We start from the raw sequence: 23,196 nt of genomic DNA on the forward strand, positions 1-23,196 counted from the left end.
TGGTGTGTGTAGGGGTACAGAAATTGAACAGGGTAGTATTACCACGCGTCATATTGAGACCGAGAAGGCCAATGCAGTTTTGAGGAGACCATACCCTCGGACAGTAGGGTCGAAGGGGCAAGACATGGCCATGTCAATGGTGCATTACCATAAGAGGTTAGAAAGAGCTTCAGAGAGGAGGTCAACCCTGACGTGACTGAACGGATGGTAGTTGCCACTCCATTTAATGCATCCCACCAAACCTCTTGGCCGCATTTATGTGGAGAAGACCCCCTGAACAGTGCTGTCTTGGTTGCCGTAACTCATAGAAGATTTGGAAGGACGTTTGATGGGACAAGTACTCGAGTAGTGGCCTGCATGATCAACAAATAGAGGGCCAAGATCAGCTAAAAGGGACTATATAATGTAAGAAATCCTTCAGAGATGGGGGATGGGAAAATTGGTAGAAAAAATACTGTAGTACAAAGAACTAAAATTGTAATCAAGTCCTAGACTAATATATTCAAGAATTACTTTCCTCGGACTTTGCCAAGGAAGAATTTCCTTGCCAAAGGCTTTATTTTTTTTATTTTTTTTCTCTTGCCGTCTTACCATCCTTGGTCCATTGTGAGCATGGTCCAATCCATTGAAACCTAGTTTTCAGCCCACTCTCTAAAAATTCATTGTGTTAGACTCTTTGGCCCTGGGTCCTTTTACCTTTTGGGCTAAGGAACCAAAACCTGCCCTTACAGTGTGTATAGGTCAAGTTGGAGAGGTTTTTCAATCCAAGCCGAATTTGTCGAGTAAATAAATTTCCAACCCAACCCATCACATGTGTAAAAATTAGCCTAACCTAACTCAAATGGATTGAGTCGATGGGTTGTGTTTACATGTTTTATTTCTTATAAAAAGTTGAACTTTCATTTTAACTAATTATTTTCAAATAAATTATTACAATCCACGTAATACTATTTTTTTTTTTATAAGTTAAGATCCACATAATATAACTAAATTATATTAAAAGTTTCAAATTCATCTAAACTAATTCTTAAAAAATACCAAAATAAATTAAACTAAAAATTAAAATAATGACAAAAAATAAACTTATATATAATATATGTGTGTATGTGTCAGGTTGGGTGTTAAACAAACTATCAACTCGAACTTAACCCAATTTAAAGCTCAAAATATAATTTCAATCCAACAAAGCTCATCAACCCCTGAAAACCAACCTGATACATCGGGTATTTGATGCACACCTTGTACAATCCTATCAATAAAAATGGCCATATACCAATGTCTGGTAAAATATTTAGTAATATATCACTATTTAAAAGATATTTAGCAATCTACCACCCTTTTGAAACTCGATTTTGTGAAACTTGAGTTTGTCGTGTAACTCAAATTCTTTGAAAAAATAATCTTCAAATTTGTCATGCTATTTTTTATGGAACTCAAGTTCCATAAAAAATTTTCCATGAAACTCGAGTTTGTGAAACTCGAATTACACAACAAACTCTAGTTAAAAAAAAGTAATAAATTTCTATTTATTTCACAAATGACGGTAGATCCGTACTTATTTTTCCAAATAAGTTACTTGGCCATTTTTTTTTTTTGAACTTGTTACTTGGCCATTTTGGCCTTATAAAAATAGTAACAATAAATAAACCGGCTCTTTTCACCAATTTTTTTATCCTATCGTCATATACAACAGATTGGCAAATACAAAACCAGCGTCCAGATTAGCACAACAAACAATTTTCTTTTCTTTTCTTTTCTTAATAGCCCAAAAAGTCCCTCATACCAAAACAGATACAGAAGAATCACAGATACGTCCACCCCAACAACCTTTTTCCCATCCACACAGACTCTCCGACAACCCATGTCCACCGCCACCGAGTCCCAACCACAACCACAACCACAACAACCGTTAATTCCATCTCTCCCAGACGACTTGGGCTTGAACATCCTAGCTCGAATACCCCGGTGCCACCACCCAACACTGTCCTTAGTCTCAAAACCCATCCACTCCCTCCTCTCCTCTCCTCTCTTCTTCACCACTCGATCTCTCCTCCACTCCTCTCAACCCCTCCTCTACCTTTCTCTCCGCTCCTCTCTCTCGTCTTCTCTCCTCTGGTTCTGCCTCGGCTCCAATTCCAATTCCTCTCACTCCCTCTTCCCAATCCCACCTATCCCCTCTACTTCCACCGTTGGCTCCTCAATCGCCTCACTGGGCCCCTCTATCTATGTAATTGGTGGCTCCACCAACGATGTTCCCACATCCCATGTCTGGATTCTAGATTGTCGTTTCAACACCTGGCGACCCGGCCCCAACATGCGGGTCGCCCGCGAGTTTTCCGCTGCGGGTGTTGTGGAAGAAAACATCTACGTCATGGGTGGGTGTGTTACTGATTCGTGGGCCAAGTCGGCCCATTGGGCCGAGCGGTTTGACCCGAAGGTCCAGAAATGGGAACGGGTCGAGAGCCCGGTTCTGATCCGGGACAAGTGGATGCACGCGAGTGCGGTGATGGATGGGAAGGTTTACGCGATGGCGGATAGAGGGGGAATTGTGTACGACGCGAGAGAGAGCGCGTGGGGGCGCGTGGAGGGGGAATTGGATTTCGGGTGGAGGGGGAGAGCGTGCGTGGTGGGTGGGGTTTTGTATTGTTACGATTATTTGGGGAAGATACGTGCGTTTCACGCGCGGGAGGGCGCGTGGAGGGAGGTAAAGGGGTTGGAGGGCGGGCTTCCGAGGTTTCTTTGCGGTGCCACGATGGCGAATTTGGGAGGGAAGTTGGTTGTACTTTGGGAGGAGAAGGGGAAGAGAGAGATGGAAATTTGGTGTGCAGAGATTGGTGTGGAGATGAGGGAGAGTGGAGAGTTGTGGGGGCAAATTGGGATGAGGAACCTATCTGACCCCATCTGCCAGAACTAGTTGTTGGGTTATCTAAGGGCATGCACTCTTGATGGGTTAAGCAATTTATGTTCATGCCCAAAAGCACTCTTGCAGTTCCTACCTTAATCCACGAAACCATCTTGACCATATTTTCCTGCTATCCTGGTTTTCAGTAGCTACTTTGTACCTGGCACTGTAAGTGTTGTTATTTAAGTTACTTATCTTTCCAGAATTCCCTTGGATTTTGTGTCTAAACTAGCTGAATGATGATTAGTTTGTAAACTGATTTACATTTGCATTGTATTTATCTCTTTCCTAGGTTTTTTGCATTCTACATTGGTGGTGAACTGAGAAAATCCATTTTGTGTAATGTGAATATGTTAACCTTTTTGCTCAGGAAGAGAGAAGAGAGATTGAACAAAAATTCTGAAGGTGTTTCTGAGGTTTTGTCATGGGTTAGTTGGAGTCGCAAGCTTGAGGAGAAAAGTAATGCTGAAAAGGAAAAAGCATTGCAGCTCTCAAAAATTTTTGAGGAACAGGTTTTGTTTCGATAGTGTTTCTTTGTATTCTTTTTCACAATACTATTGAGTTCATGTGGGATCTTTTATTTATCTCATGGTGTGAATTTTCTCAGGACAACGTAGGTCAAGGAGACAGTGAAGATGAGGAACCAAGCCAGGGTACTGCTCGTAAGGGTTCTTACTCCTTTTGATTTGTCTTATAAAATCAAATTGATGTTATGTCACATGATTTTGGGTCAGTCCATTCTGAAACATATTGAATTTTGAGTGCTTGGATCGGACTGATTCAAATACTGAACTCATTTAAGTTCTATTGAGGAGTCATGAAATTTCCTGCGTGCGTGTGAGGGCTGTAGTTAATTATTCTTTTGAGTTTGCACCTGTTCATAATTTATGCCCCACTAGTGTGTTCTTCTGGAACCTGATCTGTAAGCCAATGGTTGTGTGATGGATTCCTTCATCACTGATCAATACTGATATGATTTTTATTTTGAATACTTTATAGTAATCTGGCTGGAGTTAAAGTTCTTCATGGCATTGACAAAGTAGTGGAAGGTGGCGCAGTTGTTTTAACGTTAAAAGATCAGAATATACTTGCAGATGGTGACATCAATGAAGGTAAACTATTTGGTGTTACTTTTCCTTTTTCAGGGCCCTTCTAAAATGAGTTGACACATGTATATAACAAGGGTTTTTGGTCTGGTGTGACAGAGATTGATATGCTTGAGAATGTTGAACTTGGAGAACAAAAGCAGTGAGATGAGGCTTACAAGGCTGCAAAGAAGAAAACAGGGATCTATGATGATAAGTAAGATGAAAACTTGTATAATTTGTTATTATCTCATAATTATACCATAAGTATATGAAAAAATGATTTAAGATATCATGCATCCTGATGCTTTAGGTTTAATGATGATCCTGGTGCAGAGAAGAAAATTCTGCCACAGTATGATGACCCCACTGCAGATGAGGTTATTTTTGGTTTTGTCCATTCACTGTATTTTAAATTTTAGTCTGACCAGTTGCTTTTCCTTTTTTGTTCAGTTTATTACAAGGAATGTTGTGCATGGGGATTGATCATGGAACTTTGTACTTATTCATTCTTCTTTACAGGGGTTAGCTCTGGATGAAAGAGGATGTTTCTCCGGCGAAGCAGAGAAAAAACTCCAAGAGGTAATTCTTATTAAACCCGGAAGATAAAGGTGAAGATTGGTTGTGTTTGAAAATGAGGAACTCTTTGCGTACTGCGCAGTAATGGCATTATTCTTTTTTTGGTGACTTCCTATTTATGCAAGTTGTAGTCCCATTCTTCCTATTTTCTGTTCTGTTATTGTACTGAATTTGCAGTGTTAGGATTTCCCATGTATAATGAGTTTATGCTTCTTTTGGTTTTAGAATTCATTTTAATTACTTCACTAGTTTTTTTCCCCTTACTTATGAAGGATTCCCAACCCCCCCCCCCCCGCCCTTTTTTATTGCCAGCTGCGTAAAAGGTTAGAGGGCACTTCCACAAACAATCACTTTGAAGATCTCAATGCAATTGGGAAGATCACATCAGATTACCATACTCAAGAACAAATGCTTCAATTTAAAAAGCCCAAGAAAAAGAAATCCTTGAGGAAGAAAGAGAAGCTGGATTTGGATGCGCTTGAAGCAGAAGCTCTCTCTTCAGGGCTGGGAGTTGGGGATCTTGGCTCTCGGAATGATGCAAGGAGACAAGCCATCAGAGAGGAGCAAGAAAGAGCTGAGGCTGAATTGAGAAACAATGCATACCGGTCAGCTTATGCTAAAGCCGATGAGGCATCAAAATCATTGCGAATGGAACAAACTCTTCCTGTTAAATTGGAGGAAGATTGAAAATCCTGTTTTTGCTGATGACAATGATGATCTTTATAAATCCTTAGAAAGAACAAGGAAATTAGCTCTTAAAAAGCAAGAGGAGGCGGCATCTGGTCCTCAAGCAGTTGCACTTCTTGCCACTACTGCCCACAGCAGTCAAACTACAGAAGATCAAAACCCCACAACTGGAGAGTCGCAAGAAAAAGGGTTGTCTTTACAGAGATGGAGGAGTTTGTATGGGGTCTCCAGCTTGATGAAGGTATTTTTCTTTTATGTTTGTTCATGTGTTTGAATAAAATTGAAACTTGAGCTGCCTTACTACCTCCCTGCTTGAATTGAGATCTACATAGGTAATTTTTTTGACTGCTTTACTGTTTCTGGCCATTCACCATCTTGTGGTTTGTTGATACCCATCATTTTATCTGGTCAAAATTCAAGTTAAATCATGACCATTTTTCTTTGAAAGTTGTCCTGCTCTTCTTCCTATCAATTTCCTTTAGCTTCCATTTGTACCCAAATCTTGATCTTTTTGTTCTTTTTGGCCCCTGAGCAATCTAATACATTTTTTATTTTCTTTTCCTAGTTTGCTAAGTTTTGGGCATATATTGCACAGTTGATATATTATATTATAATGTGAATTTAAACCATCACCTTCTACACCACCTGGAAATGCCAGATCTTCTCCCAATTAAAATACTAATTCATGTCTTAGTGATGGCAAATTTAAGTAGCAGCCCTCTTTGAAGACCTATAAGAGGCGAGGAAAGCTGATCCTAGTGCTATTTGGGGTGTTTCAGATGATGGAGAGCTTTCTTGGGAGCTTGCTTAGTCATTCTAAAGTTGAATTGAGTCTCATTTTATGTTTTGAGTCATTGTCCTATTTGCTTGAGGAGTTATTAAGTCCATTTTTGTTTGTTATTAGTAATTTTAGTCATTCTAGGAAAGGATATAACAACAGCCTATATTAAGGCTTTATTGTAGTCAATAATATTCATAGAGGTTGATTCTAATAATATTCTAGTAGCTTATTTTAAGTTTTGAGGGTGTGATTGCCTTCTCCTACCTAAGTGTGATTATTTTGGAAGACCTAGGTGTGATTGTCTAATATTTTATTTATCTTGTTTTCTATTTTATCCCCTGATTCTGCCCCAAACAGCCATTAAGATTTTTTTTTTCTAACCTAAAACCCTTCAGCATCAATCTGTATTCAAGAACCCTTCAATGACTCATCAAGAAATCTATTGTAGTGCTGAATTCTTAAAGATCCTACATCACTTAGTTTGCTGCAGGTATTCTTCCAATGGTTGATGATAGAAATAACTCGTACTTTTGTGCTTTGCAGAAGCCCGTAAGCCTGAAAATGAAGATGTTTTTATGCAAGAAGATGAAGAACCAAAAGCTTCTGGTGAAGAAATAAAAGATGAGACTGGTGGATGGACCGAAGTTAAAGATGTCAGTAAAGATGAGCACCCTGCTGATGAGGACAAGGAGGAGATAGTGCCAGATGAAACTATCCATGAAGTTGCTGTTGGAAAAGGGTTATCAGGTGCACTGAAGCTGCTTAAAGAGCGAGGAACCCTTAAAGAAAGCATTGAATGGGGTGGCAGAAACATGGATAAGAAAAAGAGCCAACTCGTGGGTATCGTTGGTGACGAAGAATCAAAGGAGCCTCGTTCCTCCTCTTTGATCGATTATAGAAAGGAGATTCGCATTGGGCGGACAGATGAGTTTGAGCGAATTGTAAGTGCTTCACTTAACCATCCAGTCATTTCATATTTTTCTTTAGCTCAAATGGCCCCTCTCTCTCTCTCTCTCACACACACACACACACACACACACAGATGTCAGTTACATGTAAAAATACTAGGGTTTGGCTTACCTCTAATACCTTTTTAACTAGAGGTCTTCTTTTGTTTTAAATACTAAAATTATATTGTAACAAAACCATGGACTAAAAATGTAATTTCCAAAACATAGAATTTAGCCAACAAAGTACCAGTAATGTTCAGCACCTGACACATGTCCTAAAGTGGCACCATCAACCTTTAATGCTCAATTAACTAGATGATATACCCAAAATAGTAAGACATCCTCAAAAGGGATTTTACCATTTTAATCCAAAATCCTAGCAGTCAGCTGCCCTTCCAAAAATAGCAAAATTGCATAAAAACAATCTTACCATTTCAAGCCAAATCAATGAAAAATATGCCGAATACCTTGTCACTAGCATGACATCAGCACATTAATCTCATCTACTTCAGCTCCAAGCAACAGCTATCTTAAAATAGCTATGATAGAACTGCTATTCCAGTAACCTTAAATTTTAGAATTTCCTCTTTTGGATAAAAACTAAAACTCACTAAAGAAATTACCCTTTTTTGGCTAAAAAACCTTGCCAACTTTTCCTTATTTTCTGATTTTGCCTTCAACTAATTCCATTTTAGTTTCATACTTGGTTCCATTTAAAGAGGACCTAGCTAAGCCTTAAACATACTCTTTTCCTAGACTGCATACATACATTCTACAACTCTTCTAAAGAATCTAAATACACCATTCTCTTATCTTCTATCTTTCGGAAATTTTACTATTTTGCTGCCCACAAACACATTTCCATGCACTTTTTTTTTTTTTTTGCTGGAGTAAAGAATGTGGAATGATGTTAGCGTTTGATCCGTAGGAGGAGGAGGAAGCTAATTTTAAGGTCTTAAGCTAAATTTAGACAAGTACACCAATTTTAGCGGGGAGGTTTTGCTTTGCCTTTGTCTTTGCTTGCAGCTCTATTATATATGTTTTGTTTATCTTATCATTTGTAGTTGTAGGAAGCAGGTCATGTGAATGTAATGTGCATACGCCTCTTTAGACACGTCAATACTTCAGTGGTTTATGGAGTAAACTCTAGAGTGTAGACCCATCATTTCTAATAGATTAAATTTCATTTTTGATCCTTAGTACTTGAGAATTTTTCATTTAAGTCCATCAAATTTGATTCCATTTTCAAAGTGGTCCTTTCGTTCATTTCTATTATTGATCTGGAAGTTAAGTACCAATAAAAATAAATTGGTTCTTCTAGTTTAAATTCTCTCTTAATAGTCATATTCATAGACAGAGACAAAATGACCCTTGATCAAACACCCTAAATTTAAGAAACCAAATGAAAACAATCGATGGTCAAAAGTATAATTTTGTCTTATTAATACTAATAACATTATTTTTTTAAATTTACAAAAACTGGTTATTTTCGTTTTACAGGGCAATTTGAAAAAAGAAAAAGAATATATATATATATGTGTGTGTGTGTGTGTGTGTGTGTGTGTGTGTGTTGGGGAGATAACACTTAAGAGAGGAATTAAGAATTTGGCTGCAAAGTGAGTATCAAAACCAATTTTTTGTGAGTTTACATAATTTTGTACTATTTTTGTAATCAAAGTTCTTGGCATTTCCGACCTTGTTTGGCTCAAGTGAAGTACCATTGGAAAGATTGCAATGTTTACTTTCTAAAGATGCTTACTTTATGGCTCCTATGTTCATATTTGGTAAATTTGATGCCTTGAAAGGCAGTGTGAAATTCAATTTTAAGCACAAAAATCTCATTTTGGTATTTTATCAAATTCTTTAATTTTTAAGGGAATTTTCGGCAATCAAGAATAGCAAATTGAAATTCACAATGAGACATTTTCGACAACTCCTTATTTGGGTCAAACCAAGGTTGTTTAGTTATAATTCAATCGAGTTTAAATTAGAATAAAGTTTTATTACACTTGGTCTAAAAAATGACAAGTGTTGGACAGTTTTTTTCTTATTTTTTGCGATATCTTGCTCATTTTAAATTTGACACGGCCCCATTACTTGTCATTTTGAAGGGAATTCAATTACTTACAATTTGGGTTCAAATTCATCCCAATCAAACAGTTGGATATTTGGTCAAATTAAGGTCAAACTTGTCATTTACAGGAAAAGTGATTGGAAAATATTTAATTTTGATGCGAAATGATGAATTTTGGTGGTGGAGTGAATTTTTGACTTCTTTTGACCATCAGTCAACTCAATCAAAGTTTGATTATCAAATAGTATTTTAGTTATTTTGAATATTGACACACAAAATTGGTACATTCGACATCTCATTATGACAAATTACATTGAATTTAGCACTCATTCAATCCTGGGATCATAATTATAATTTTTGCAATTTTTTTTACTTAAATTGAAATTTTGACATGCGAGGTGAGGGTGAACAAAAATATGATATCAACACGTGCTCCACATCTAATCAATCCAAGCCCTCCTAAAGTCATTCTTCAAGCTTTCTCGAGGCTTCATTTGTGGCTTATTCAAGGCATTTTCGTGGCTTCTTCAATTTCATCTTCAAGACATTCTTGACGGCATTTTCAAGGGACATTCTCTAGCTTAAACCAAACTTAAAGCTCCATCCAGCTTCCACCTTGAGTTTGAAGTGTGGGGGTGGAGGGGGAGTAATTAGAGATGTTCAAGCCCTAATATTCTAGGCCCAAGTCTTGTACTTGTATTGCAAGTCTGTTAACTAGGGTTTAGCTTGTTATAAATACCCCTAATAGGTTTATTGTAACATAGGATTTATACTTTACTCATACATCAAGATGTAGTTTTCAAGGGGTTTTCTTTTGTGGACATAGATCGTCAAGTTGAATCACATAACGTGTTATTTCTTTTATGCTTCCACTTTTGCATTCACCTCCAATTTATTTAACATAGCATCAAAGCATCTTTGACTTCATCCAAAAAAAAAAGAAAAAAGAAATAACACATTATGTGATTCATCAAAATAATTTCATATGAAGCAACAACAATATCACTCAAACACAAAATATTTATTATTAAAATAAATTCAATTCCTTTATTATATAGGTAAATTAGCCCAAGTTGAGTAAAGGTATCTCAATGCTACTTAATCATAGATTAAAAAAGGGAAAGCTATGATTTTATAGACTTACTTTTCTTAATTGGTTTGTTTAAAAAAAAAAAAAAAAAAATGGTGTGTGTGGGGGTACAGAAATTGAACAGGGTAGTATTACCACGCGTCATATTGAGACCGAGAAGGCCAATGCAGTTCTAAGGAGACCATACCCTCGGACAGTAGGGTCGAAGGGGCAAGACATGGCCATGTCAATGGTGCATTACCATAAGAGGTTAGAAAGAGCTTCAGAGAGGAGGTCAACCCTGACGTGACTGAACGGATGGTAGTTGCCACTCCATTTAATGCATCCCACCAAACCTCTTGGCCGCATTTATGTGGAGAAGACCCCCTGAACAGTGCTGTCTTGGTTGCCGTAACTCATAGAAGATTTGGAAGGACGTTTGATGGGACAAGTACTCGAGTAGTGGCCTGCATGATCAACAAATAGAGGGCCAAGATCAGCTAAAAGGGACTATATAATGTAAGAAATCCTTCAGAGATGGGGGATGGGAAAATTGGTAGAAAAAATACTGTAGTACAAAGAACTAAAATTGTAATCAAGTCCTAGACTAATATATTCAAGAATTACTTTCCTCGGACTTTGCCAAGGAAGAATTTCCTTGCCAAAGGCTTTATTTTTTTTATTTTTTTTCTCTTGCCGTCTTACCATCCTTGGTCCATTGTGAGCATGGTCCAATCCATTGAAACCTAGTTTTCAGCCCACTCTCTAAAAATTCATTGTGTTAGACTCTTTGGCCCTGGGTCCTTTTACCTTTTGGGCTAAGGAACCAAAACCTGCCCTTACAGTGTGTATAGGTCAAGTTGGAGAGGTTTTTCAATCCAAGCCGAATTTGTCGAGTAAATAAATTTCCAACCCAACCCATCACATGTGTAAAAATTAGCCTAACCTAACTCAAATGGATTGAGTCGATGGGTTGTGTTTACATGTTTTATTTCTTATAAAAAGTTGAACTTTCATTTTAACTAATTATTTTCAAATAAATTATTACAATCCACGTAATACTATTTTTTTTTTTATAAGTTAAGATCCACATAATATAACTAAATTATATTAAAAGTTTCAAATTCATCTAAACTAATTCTTAAAAAATACCAAAATAAATTAAACTAAAAATTAAAATAATGACAAAAAATAAACTTATATATAATATATGTGTGTATGTGTCAGGTTGGGTGTTAAACAAACTATCAACTCGAACTTAACCCAATTTAAAGCTCAAAATATAATTTCAATCCAACAAAGCTCATCAACCCCTGAAAACCAACCTGATACATCGGGTATTTGATGCACACCTTGTACAATCCTATCAATAAAAATGGCCATATACCAATGTCTGGTAAAATATTTAGTAATATATCACTATTTAAAAGATATTTAGCAATCTACCACCCTTTTGAAACTCGATTTTGTGAAACTTGAGTTTGTCGTATAACTCGAATTCTTTGAAAAAATAATCTTCAAATTTGTCATGCTATTTTTTATGGAACTCAAGTTCCATAAAAATTTTTCCATGAAACTCGAGTTTGTGAAACTCGAATTACACAACAAACTCTAGTTTAAAAAAAATAATAAATTTCTATTTATTTCACAAATGACGGTAGATCCGTACTTATTTTTCCAAATAAGTTACTTGGCCATTTTTTTTTTTTGAACTTGTTACTTGGCCATTTTGGCCTTATAAAAATAGTAACAATAAATAAAACCAATTTTTTATCCTATCGGCATATACAACAGTTTGGCTTTGGCAAATACAAAACCAGCGTCCTGTAAGCATTTTTTCCTCCTCCTCTGTAATATATACAACTCTCCCTGTTTTCTTTCTCTATCTTCATGCTCACTCACTTTCATCTCTAACAAAACCCCCAAGCCTCTCTCTCTCTCTCTCTCTCTCACACACACACACTCAGTCACGGTGAGTTTTCCTCTCTTAACTTTTTGCGTTCCAGTAATTTACTTCTTTAAATTTTTGCATGATTATTTCTATTTGAACCCATTTTATTACTATTTTGTTCAATAAATAATTTACTTCTGTTTAAATTTTGAGTCCTTTGCAGTTAGGGTTTGAAGAGTATCTTGTTCTTGTTGTTTAGAACCAAACAAAACAAAGTATTTCAATAAAAATGATATTTAGTTTTATTTTTTTAATTAATTGTTCACTATATGTTTGATTTTGCACTCAAAAACATGAATCGAATGCTATTGAGTTCATGTTTTTGCTTGGCAATGACTATAATGTTAAAAAAAAAAAAAATTATATTATTCTGATTCTGGGTTTTTTAAAATTTTTTTTTTTAATTTAAGTTGTGATGGACATGGAATGGTCTGAGTTGAAGGATGAATACCGGGAAGATAGGGATGTTGACACTTCTCCAATGAGAGAACATTGGGATGAGTTGGAACAGAATGGGACTGATAAGTTGAGTAAGCACCGGAGCAAGGATATGAAGAAGGGTAGTCGAGGGGAAGATAAAGAACATAGGAGTAAAGACCGAGAACAGTCAAAGAGAGGTAGTGATGATGTTCTAAAGGAAAGGGAGAAAGAAAGCGGGAGGGGGGATAGGAGGAAAGAAGATAGAGATGAGAGAGAGAAGGATAGGAGTAAAGATGGTAAGGTGAGGGAGAAAGAGTATGATCAGGAAAAATATAGAGAGAAAGAGCGTGATAGGGATAAAGATAGAAAAGATTGAGGGAAAGACCGTGAGAGGGAGAGGGAGAGAGATGCAGAGAAGGATAGTGAATGAGGACGGGACATGGAGAGGGTAAAGGAGAAGAATAGGGATAGGGATAGAGATAAAGAAAGAACAAAGGAAAGGGAAAATGAAAAAGAAAAACATAAGGATCGGAATAGGGAGAAGGAGCGGGAGGCAGATCAAGATAAAGAGAGATTGAGAGATAGAGTGAGCAGTTAAACTCCGGAGGAAGATGATTGGAGCAAGGGCGATAATTCTAAGCTGGACTATGAAGATAATAGGGATAGGTATGCTTCCAAGCAAGGGAGGTTATCTCATCATGCTGAGATTGAAGAAAATACTGGGGGGTCATTAGGTTGAGCACACTTGTCAGCGTCAGAACTGGAGGAGCGCATCTTGAAGTAAGTAAATCTTTATTTCTGCCTTCTTTGTTGCATGTTGTCATTTCAAATCAAACAGTTGGTGTTTGAAATTTTTACTCTTGCAATTCCTACCCTTTTTTCTTTTGATAACGTAGGGAACCTATCTGACCCCATCTGCCAGAACTAGTTGTTGGGTTATCTAAGGGCATGCACTCTTGATGGGTTAAGCAATTTATGTTCATGCCCAAAAGCACTCTTGCAATTCCTACCTTAATCCACGAAACCATCTTGACCATATTTTCCTGCTATCCTGGTTTTCAGTAGCTACTTTGTACTTGGCATTGTGTGTGTTGTTTTTTAAGTTACTTGTCTTTCCATAATTCCCTTGGATTTTGTGTCTAAACTAGCTGAATGATGATTAGTTTGTAAACTGATTTACATTTGCATTGTATTTATCTCTTTCCTAGGTTTTTTGCATTCTACATTGGTGGTGAACTGAGAAAATCCATTTTGTGTAATGTGAATATGTTAACCTTTTTGCTCAGGAAGAGAGAAGAGAGATTGAACAAAAATTCTGAAGGTGTTTCTGAGGTTTTTTCATGGCTTAGTCGGAGTCGCAAGCTTGAGTAGAAAAGGAATGCTGAAAAGGAAAAAGCATTGCAGCTCTCAAAAATTTTTGAGGAACAGGTTTTGTTTCAATAGTGTTTCTTTGTATTCTTTTTCACAATACTATTGATTTCATGTGGGATCTTTTATTTATCTCATGGTGTGAATTTTCTCTGGACAACGTAGGTCAAGGAGACAGTGAAGATGAGGAACCAAGCCAGGGTACTGCTCGTAAGGGTTCTTACTCCTTTTGATTTGTCTTATAAAATCAAATTGATGTTATGTCACATGATTTTGGGTCAGTCCATTCTGACATATTGAATTTTGAGTGCTTGGATCGGACTGATTCAAATACTGAACTCATTCAAGTTCTATTGAGGAGTCATGAAATTTCCTGGGTGCGTGCGAGGACTGTAGTTAATTATTCTTTTGAGTTTGCACCTGTTCATAATTTATGCCCCACTAGTATGTTCTTCTGGAACCTGATCTGTAAGCCAATGGTTTTGTGTGATGGGTTCCTTCATCACTGATCAATACTGATATGATTTTTATTTTGAATACTTTATAGATAATCTGGCTGGAGTTAAAGTTCTTCATGGCATTGACAAAGTAGTGGAAGGTGGCGCAGTTGTTTTAACGTTAAAAGATCAGAATATACTTGCAGATGGTGACATCAATGAAGGTAAACTATTTGGTGTTACTTTTCGTTTTTCAGGGCCCTTCTAAGATGAGTTGACACATGTATATAACAAGGGTTTTTGGTCTGGTGTGACAGAGATTGATATGCTTGAGAATGTTGAACTTGGAGAACAAAAGCAGCGAGATGAGGCTTACAAGGCTGCAAAGAAGAAAACAGGGATCTATGATGATAAGTAAGATGGAAACTTCTATAATTTGTTATTATCTCATAATTATACCATAAGTATATGAAAAAATGATTTAACATATCATGCATCCTGATGCTTTAGGTTTAATGATGATCCCGGTGCAGAGAAGAAAATTCTGCCACAGTATGATGACCCCACTGCAGATGAGGTTTGATTTTTGGTTTTGTCCATTCACTGTATTTTAAATTTTAGTCTGACCAGTTGCTTTTCCTTTTTTATTCAGTTCATTACAAGGAATGTTGTGCATGGGGATTGATCATGGAACTTTGTACATATTCATTCTTCTTTACAGGGGTTAGCTCTGGATGAAAGAGGATGTTTCTCCGGCGAAGCAGAGAAAAAACTCCAAGAGGTAATTCTTATTAAACCCGGAAGATAAAGGAGAAGATTGGTTGTGTTTGAAAATGAGGAACTCTTTGCATACTGTGCAGTAATGGCATTATTCTTTTTTTCTTTTCTTTTTTTGGTGACTTCCTATTTATGCAAGTTGTAGTCCCATTCTTCCTATTTTCTGTTCTGTTATTGTACTGAATTTGCAGTGTTAGGATTTCCCATGTATAATGAGTTTATGCTTCTTTTGGTTTTAGAATTCATTTTAATTACTTCACTAGTTTTTTTCCCCTTACTTATAAAGGATTCCCCCCCCTAATTGCCAGCTGCGTAAAAGGTTAGAGGGCACTTCCACAAACAATCACTTTGAAGATCTCAATGCAATTGGGAAGATCACATCAGATTACTATACTCAAGAAGAAATGCTTCAATTTAAAAAGCCCAAGAAAAAGAAATCCTTGAGGAAGAAAGAGAAGCTGGATTTGGATGCGCTTGAAGCAGAAGCTCTCTCTTCAGGATTGGGAGTTGGGGATCTTGGCTCTTGGAATGATGCAAGGAGACAAGCCATCAGAGAGGAGCAAGAAAGAGCTGAGGCTGAATTGAGAAACAATGCATACCAGTCAGCTTATGCTAAAGCCGATGAGGCATCATAATCATTGTGGATGGAACAAACTCTTCCTGTTAAATTGGAGGAAGATGAAAATCCTGTTTTTGCTGATGACAATGATGATCTTTATAAATCCTTAGAAAGAACAAGGAAATTAGCTCTTAAAAAGCAAGAGGAGGCGGCATCTGGTCCTCAAGCAGTTGCACTTCTTGCCACTACTGCCCACAGCAGTCAAACTACAGAAGATCAAAACCCCACAACTGGAGAGTCGCAAGAAAAAGGGTTGTCTTTACAGAGATGGAGGAGTTTGTCTGGGGTCTCCAGCTTGATGAAGGTATTTTTCTTTTATGTTTGTTCATGTGTTTGAATAAAATTGAAACTTGAGCTGCCTTACTACCTCCCTGCTTGAATTGAGATTTCTACATATGTAATTTTTTTGACTGCTTTACTGTTTCTGGCCATTCACCATCTTGTGGTTTGTTGATATCCATCATTTTATCTGGTCAAAATTCAAGTTAAATCATGACCATTTTTCTTTGAAAGTTGTCCTGCTCTTGTTCCTATCAATTTCCTTTAGCTTCCATTTGTACCCAAATCTTGATCTTTTTGTTCTTTTTGGCCCCTGAGCAATCTAATACATTTTTTATTTTCTTTTCCTAGTTTGCTAAGTTTTGGGCATATATTGCACAGTTGATATATTATATTATAATGTGAATTTGAACCATCACCTTCTACACCACCTGGAAATGCCAGATCTTCTCCCAATTAAAATACTAATTCATGTCTTAGTGATGGCAAATTTAAGTGGCAGCCCTCTTTGAAGACCTATAAGAGGCGAGGGAAAGCTGATCCTAGTGCTGAAGCATTTATTTGGGATGTTTCAGATGATGGAGTGCTTTCTTGGGAGCTTGCTTAGTCATTCTAAAGTTGAATTGAGTCTCATTTTATGTTTTGAGTCATTTTCCTATTTGGTTGAGGAGTTATTAAGTCCATTTTTGTTTGTTATTAGTAATTTGAGTCATTCCAGGAAAGGATATAACAACAGCCTATATTAAGGCTTTATTGTAGTCAATAATATTCATAGAGGTTGATTCTAATAATATTCTAGTAGCTTATTTTTAGTTTTGAGGGTGTGATTGCCTTCTCCTACCTAAGTGTGATTACTTAGGAAGACCTAGGTGTGATTGTCTAATATTTTATTTATCTTGTTTTCTATTTTATCCCCTGATTCTGCCCCAAACAGCCATTAAGATATATATATATATATATATATATATTTTTTAACCTAAAACCCTTCAGCATCAATCCTTATTCAAGAACCCTTCAATGGCTCATCAAGAAATCTATTGTAGTGCTGAATTCTTAAAGAACCTACATCACTTAGTTTGCTGCAGGTATTCTTCCAATGGTTGATGATAGAAATAACTCGTACTTTTGTGCTTTTGCAGAAGCCCGTAAGCCTGAAAATGAAGATGTTTTTGTGCAAGAAGATGAGGAGCCAAAAGCTTCTGGTGAAGAAATAAAAGATGAGACTGGTGGATGGACCGAAGTTAAAGATGTCGGTAAAGATGAGCACCCTGCTGACGAGGACAAGCAGGAGATAGTGCCAGATGAAACTATCCATGAAGTTGCTGTTGGAAAAGGGTTATCAGGTGCACTGAAGCTGCTTAAAGAGCGAGGAACCCTTAAAGAAAGCATTGAATGGGGTGGCAGAAACATGGATAAGAAAAAGAGCCAACTCGTGGGTATCGTTGGTGATGATGAATTAAAGGAGCCTCATTCATCCTCTTTGATCGATTATAGAAAGGAGATTCGCATTGAGCGGACAGATGAGTTTGGGCGAATTGTAAGTGCTTCACTTAACCATCCAGTCATTTCATATTTTTCTTTAGCTCAAATGGCCCCTCTCTCTCTCTCTCTCACACACACACACACAGATGTCAGTTACATGTACAATAACATTCTCTATTATATGGTGTAACATGACATCTGGGGCAGATTGGATGTGGGGGTCCTCATATTCCACTTAAGGAGGGATTTTTCTTCTTTTATTTATAAAAAACCAAGGGATGTTTAATTTTTTTTATATTACTTTCTAAAGATGAACTCCAATGAGAAGAATAGATGTTTTCATAAGTAAATTATCAGAAAAGGAAAGTGAATTAAGGGTTCAATCCTACTTATTAAAAAAAAAAAAGGCACAATCATACTACACAGAAATTATACAGGAGAAACACCCCAAAACAAAGGCTAACTTTATGATGTCCAATTATAGTGAGAACCTAAAAGAATGGAAACTTCAAATTCTTCAAGGAAGTCCACACCCCTCAAAATTCTTCATGTTCCTCTCTCTCCAAATGTACCATATGATACAAAAGGGAACTACTTTCCAAATTTCATCACTACAAGGTCTTCCAAATTGTCTCTTCCAACATGCTGACAAATGAACAACTGTTTTAAGTTTAGCCCATAAAACCTCGGATAGATCAACCATCAATGACCCCAATTCTCTGGCTATGTCACTGTGAAGAAGTGGGTGATCTGTTGTCTCTCCACTTGATTTAGACATACATACAGCACTAATGCAATAGTATTATTTGATGCTTTTTCAATCTATTTATTGTCAAAACCTTTATATGCTTGCTGTTGTAGAAGTAAAATGTGATTCTAGGCGGTGCTCTAACCTTCCAAGAATACATACTGTCATGTTATTTGACTATTCGGGTGAATGATACTTATGCTTATTTAGAGAGACAATTGACATATGGTATGGAGTGTAATTTTTTGAGTGAAATCAGTTGGGAATGGTTCTTTAAAATGTATGTTATAATCAAGTGGGCTGTTAGATATATTTATTGTATAAATCTCACAACATGAGGGCTGGATCACATATCTTAAGTTCTGACTTGTCATCTTATGGAATTGGATCATCTCTCTTTTGCTTCTTCCTTCTTCCTATTACTCTAATTGGTAAAAAAAAATCCTTGAGTGGAGTTGAGACGAAACTAACTGGGTACCACATAGTTGAATTATTTTACACCATATGATTCCATGCCAGTATGGTTTTTTATAATGGTTATGAATATGTCCATGCATTTAATGCCCATAAAAAAGTAACCCCAAGGGGTAGCACAATCAGATGAGGACCACACTTGATGAAGCAGATGTATTCATGCAAAAAATTTTGAAAAAAAAAAAAAATCTCATGAGGCTAATGTCACTAGTTCAAATTTCCCCTTCCCCTTTTTCTTGGGGCCAAAACTTGATTAGAAAACAATGAAGCCCATAGAAAAAGTAATGCCGTATAAAATGTATTGAAACTACTTGACGCAGGACAACTAGAACAAAATTGAAATAACGGAAAAATAAAAGATATGACCTAGGAGTCAGCACCAAGGCCTTGCTTGGAGTCAACACCAAGCGGGGAAACCACTAGGAGTCAGCACCTAGGGTAGACCTGGAGTCAGCACCAGACCAAAAAAAGACCAAACGGCCATTGTTTTCATTCATCAAAATATCAACTATCTCCTCAAGGAGTACAATAGGTTGCTTATAAAGGATTACTAAACCCTAGTTCTAATTGGCTAGGAAACCCTAATTGCCTTATTACAAAAATACCCTTGTTGGCTAGGAAACCCTAATTGCCTTATTACAAAAATACCCTTGCTTCTAAATTAAAATACTAATAACCCAATAAACTAATAAGACCTAAAACATAAAAATACAATTGACTAGCAAACATAAATAATACTAAATAATAATTTTCTTGCGTCTCCCGCATCACTACTTATAGTGGTTGTTTATTGAATTGGAGTCATGATTGAAGACAGGTGATGTCATGATAGCTATAGTTGCTATTGATCATATGTAAAGAGAAGATAGACATGGGTTAGGTTATCAAAATAGATGTGGTGTAATATGCATTGACGACTTCTCCTATAAGGTTTAAAAGTGACAATCTCATTGAATTTTGAACTTTGAGACTCTTTTTGCATGTCCATGTCTAAACATGCTGTCTGGTCTGTGTGCCAGTCTAGTGTTGCAGAATAAGTGAACTTACTCAGATCTTTGTGAAAATCACAAAATGAGACAACCTTTTTTATCCTTGGGCAAAGAGTTCTATGACCCATATTATAACAATGTGGATTCAGTTTGGTGGGTGATTTTAAAAAGTGAGTTGTCCCTCCTTGGAGTCAAATTCTGCTTTTGATGATGCTTTTCATTCCCTGCTGCTGCTTTTATAATTAGCTTTTTCTTCTCAGTATTTTAAGAAAAAATCTTTCATGATTCATCTTGTACTTTCCTAATAATAACTTTATTTAAATTTGAAAAAGAAGGAAAAAAAAAAGACATTTCATGTACAGAACAAGTGACTGCCTATCAATTACTCCCATGCACTGACACCACTCAAACAGAGATCTCACAATCAAGGTTTTCTGCTCTTGATCCATCTCGGAATTGGATAGAATAGTTTGGATATTCTGCTTTGGAAAAGAGCCGGGGGTTTTTGGGGTGGGGGGGGGGGGGTGGGGTTGTTAATGAGTAGTAGAGTATTAGTTAGAGGGTAATAGAGAGTATGGCATTGGTTAGAATAGAATGGCGGAAACAAAGCTAACCCCTATTAGTCTGTTGAGAATCCATAATTGGCTCCAAAATTTTGGGACTAAGTCTTGGTTGTTTTTGTTGTGGTTGTTAGTTGATGACTCTCTGAAACCTCAAAGCAGTGTAATGGTTTGCTTCTTTCACAATCAAGACAACTCTCTTTGGTTCATAATTGAATTTTGTAGCTTCTTAGAAAAAACAAAGTATTATATTATAGTTTATTTTGTTTATTTTTTATTTATTTTTTTGTGTTAGCGTGTATTTTTGACTTATGTCCATGTTTTTACCAGATGACTCCGAAGGAAGCCTTTCGTCTGATTTCGCATAAGTTTCATGGGAAGGGTCCTGCCAAAATGAAGCAATACCTGGAAGAATTGAAGTTGAAGAACATGAAGAATTCAGATACACCATCAGACTCTGTGGAGAGGATGAGGGAAGCTCAAATGCAGTTAAAGACGCCCTATCTTGTCCTTAGTGGCCATGTTAAACCAGGGTATGCGTCATTCATCTTTGTCATATGTTCATATATAATTCTGACCAATGATTGCTGGATTTCACTATATGGAAAGATAGTTGGTGAAAAGCTTATTCCCTCTATGATTGGGGTAGTAGCTAAGAGATGGACTGGCATTATATATCATACCACTAATTATAACTGTCTCTCTCCCCAAATGAACCATCTGTGGTTGCTTAGATACAATTGGACACCTTAGAATATGTGAGGAAATAATATGTATACAAAATTCTATTCCTCAAAATATCAGTGTAGTAGGTTAAATAATTAGTTAGAACATTGTGCAGCTTATTTGGATGTTCAGGTATTGCATATAGTACCTTACATTTTATTACCCTTTTTATGTGAGTGCTGGTAGATGTTCATGCTTTTTTCCATATTTTGTTGTGAGGGTACTGTCAGATGATAATGTCATTACAGTTCTGATGCCATGTCAAAGAATCTTAATTTCTTGTTGGGGCAGTTGGGGAGCTTGACGGTTAGGTTTTAATCATTTACCCAAGTTGGCTTGCATCAATTTGGTGTCAATACCTGCTAAAAGATCATCATAAGGTTAAGTTTTGGATATCTAGATTTTCGTATTTATATTTGGTTGATAAACACATCTTATGTTTTGCATTGCTCCAAGGAAGGCTTTCTTCTTAATCAAAGCTTTGAATTAGTGAAGCATGAGTAGTCTGTAGCTGTATGGTCTAAATAACATTTTTTAATTTTTAACCTCTGTTTACTTGGTTTATTTATTCTTTCTTTTTTGTGTGTATTTTTTTACCAGGCAAACGAGTGATCCTAGAAGTGGTTTTGCTACTGTTGAGAAGGACTTCCCTGGGGGCTTGACACCAATGCTTGGTGATAGAAAGGTCAGTAACATCTTAGTACTTTTTTGTGATATTATCCTTGATTTTATTATATCCATAAAAATAAAAAAGTATGTACCCAGCCTTCTAAGTTTCATATGTTAGTACGGTTTTAGTGGTGGTGGTTGTAGTTTTCTTTAGTAAATGATTTCACGAGACTTGCTTCATGGGGAAAAAAACAAAAATAAAAATCAAGAGATGCCCAGTGTACAACAGGAGAATGCTGCTAATGAGCCCTAGCTCTAGCTCAAATGGCACCTTCTTCCAATGTAAGAGCAAGCTGGAGGATTTGGTTGAGGTTTAACTTTTAAGACCTACTGGGTGTGGTTGTAACTTACCAACTAAAAAAAAAGGGAATACTTGTTTTTTTTTTTTTTTACTTATCAAAAAAAAAAAAAAAAAAAAAAATTCTTAGTTTACTAATATCAATCCAGACAACTTGTAGATTCGTGAATATTACAAGCTAAAAATACCTCTTCACATTTCTAAAAGTTAGAGAATAGGTCACTAGAGGTATGCATTTGCATCCTTTTCAACACTGCTGATTTTCCTATGAAAAACAAAGAGGTTAAGAATCACGCATTCTGCTTAATAGCATTCCATCTGAGGTTTATGTATCCTTAATTTTATTCTATCTTTCCGTATTGCTTGCACTGATTACAAAGTGCAATTTTCTGTCCATCTTCTAGGTTGAGCACTTCTTGGGGATAAAGCAAATAGCTGATCTGGATTTGTGATATAGACTGTAAATAAACCTTTTTTTTTTTTTCTTATTACAGAAAAGATCTATTGTTTAAAGAAATTTTGCTCTTTGTTTATACTACACTTTACTTGAGCAGGGTTGCATTCTGTGTGTGTGTTAAACAACATGCTGAATCAACTGGATTTTACCGTCAACAGCTCAAGTCAGATGTGAAAAATCCATATTATTGATTAATTCCTTGGCCTGAACCCACATTCTTTGCACTTGAGACTTTGGGAGATACCTATAAGTGGGTATTTTTTTGTATATTAACATGAGCGCTGATACCTGTATATGCTTGTGTCTCTTAAGAGACGCTCTTCCTTTCTAAGACCTGGATATAGTTGCTAAATGATCTTGATTTTGAACTCAGCTCTGGACATGCTATGGGTACGGACTACGGAGTCTAAGGACCACTTGGCTGTATAGCACAATTTATTAAAAAGAAAAAGAAAAAAAAATCGACTTCCTCTTTCTTTTCTTTTCTTTTATTTTTATTTATTTTTATTTTTTGAATTGCCTCTTTCTTTTAATATGTATCTTTTTATTGAGCAAACACTAGTGAAAATATCATGTTTCTCCTTGAATATTTATCCTTTTATTGAGCAAAAATATCTTCTCAGCTGTATAATTATAGTTATATCTATGTAACAGCTTGAAGTAGATTTTTTTTTAATCATAAAAATAAAAGACGCAAGACTTAAGCATGCGTATGCAGGGACATAAACCTGCGTATGCAGGCTCAACCTTGAATGTGTTTATCGCTGTTCTTCGGCCCTGTTGGATCAAAATTAACTTTAAGCATGTTTCTACTC

At 36.4% G+C, this 23,196-nt stretch overlaps 1 protein-coding gene and 2 pseudogenes across 1 annotated transcript; all 3 read left to right on the forward strand.

Annotated features, from left to right (window-relative positions):
- Nucleotides 1-1,741: 1,741 nt before the first annotated feature.
- On the forward strand, nucleotides 1,742-3,564 carry LOC115958970 (F-box/kelch-repeat protein SKIP6-like). The gene is made up of 3 exons (XM_031077254.1): nucleotides 1,742-3,070; nucleotides 3,273-3,414; nucleotides 3,520-3,564. Exon 1 carries the CDS (start codon nucleotides 1,862-1,864, stop codon nucleotides 2,912-2,914), a length of 1,053 nt encoding a protein of 350 aa, XP_030933114.1. The 5' UTR covers nucleotides 1,742-1,861; the 3' UTR covers nucleotides 2,915-3,070; nucleotides 3,273-3,414; nucleotides 3,520-3,564.
- On the forward strand, nucleotides 3,253-8,183 carry LOC115961923 (annotated as a pseudogene).
- On the forward strand, nucleotides 6,900-23,145 carry LOC115958969 (annotated as a pseudogene).
- The last annotated feature ends 51 nt before the right edge of the window (nucleotides 23,146-23,196 follow it).

The sequence above is a fragment of the Quercus lobata genome, chromosome 9 (assembly GCF_001633185.2).
Source record: "Quercus lobata isolate SW786 chromosome 9, ValleyOak3.0 Primary Assembly, whole genome shotgun sequence".
NCBI classification, from domain to species: domain Eukaryota; kingdom Viridiplantae; phylum Streptophyta; class Magnoliopsida; order Fagales; family Fagaceae; genus Quercus; species Quercus lobata.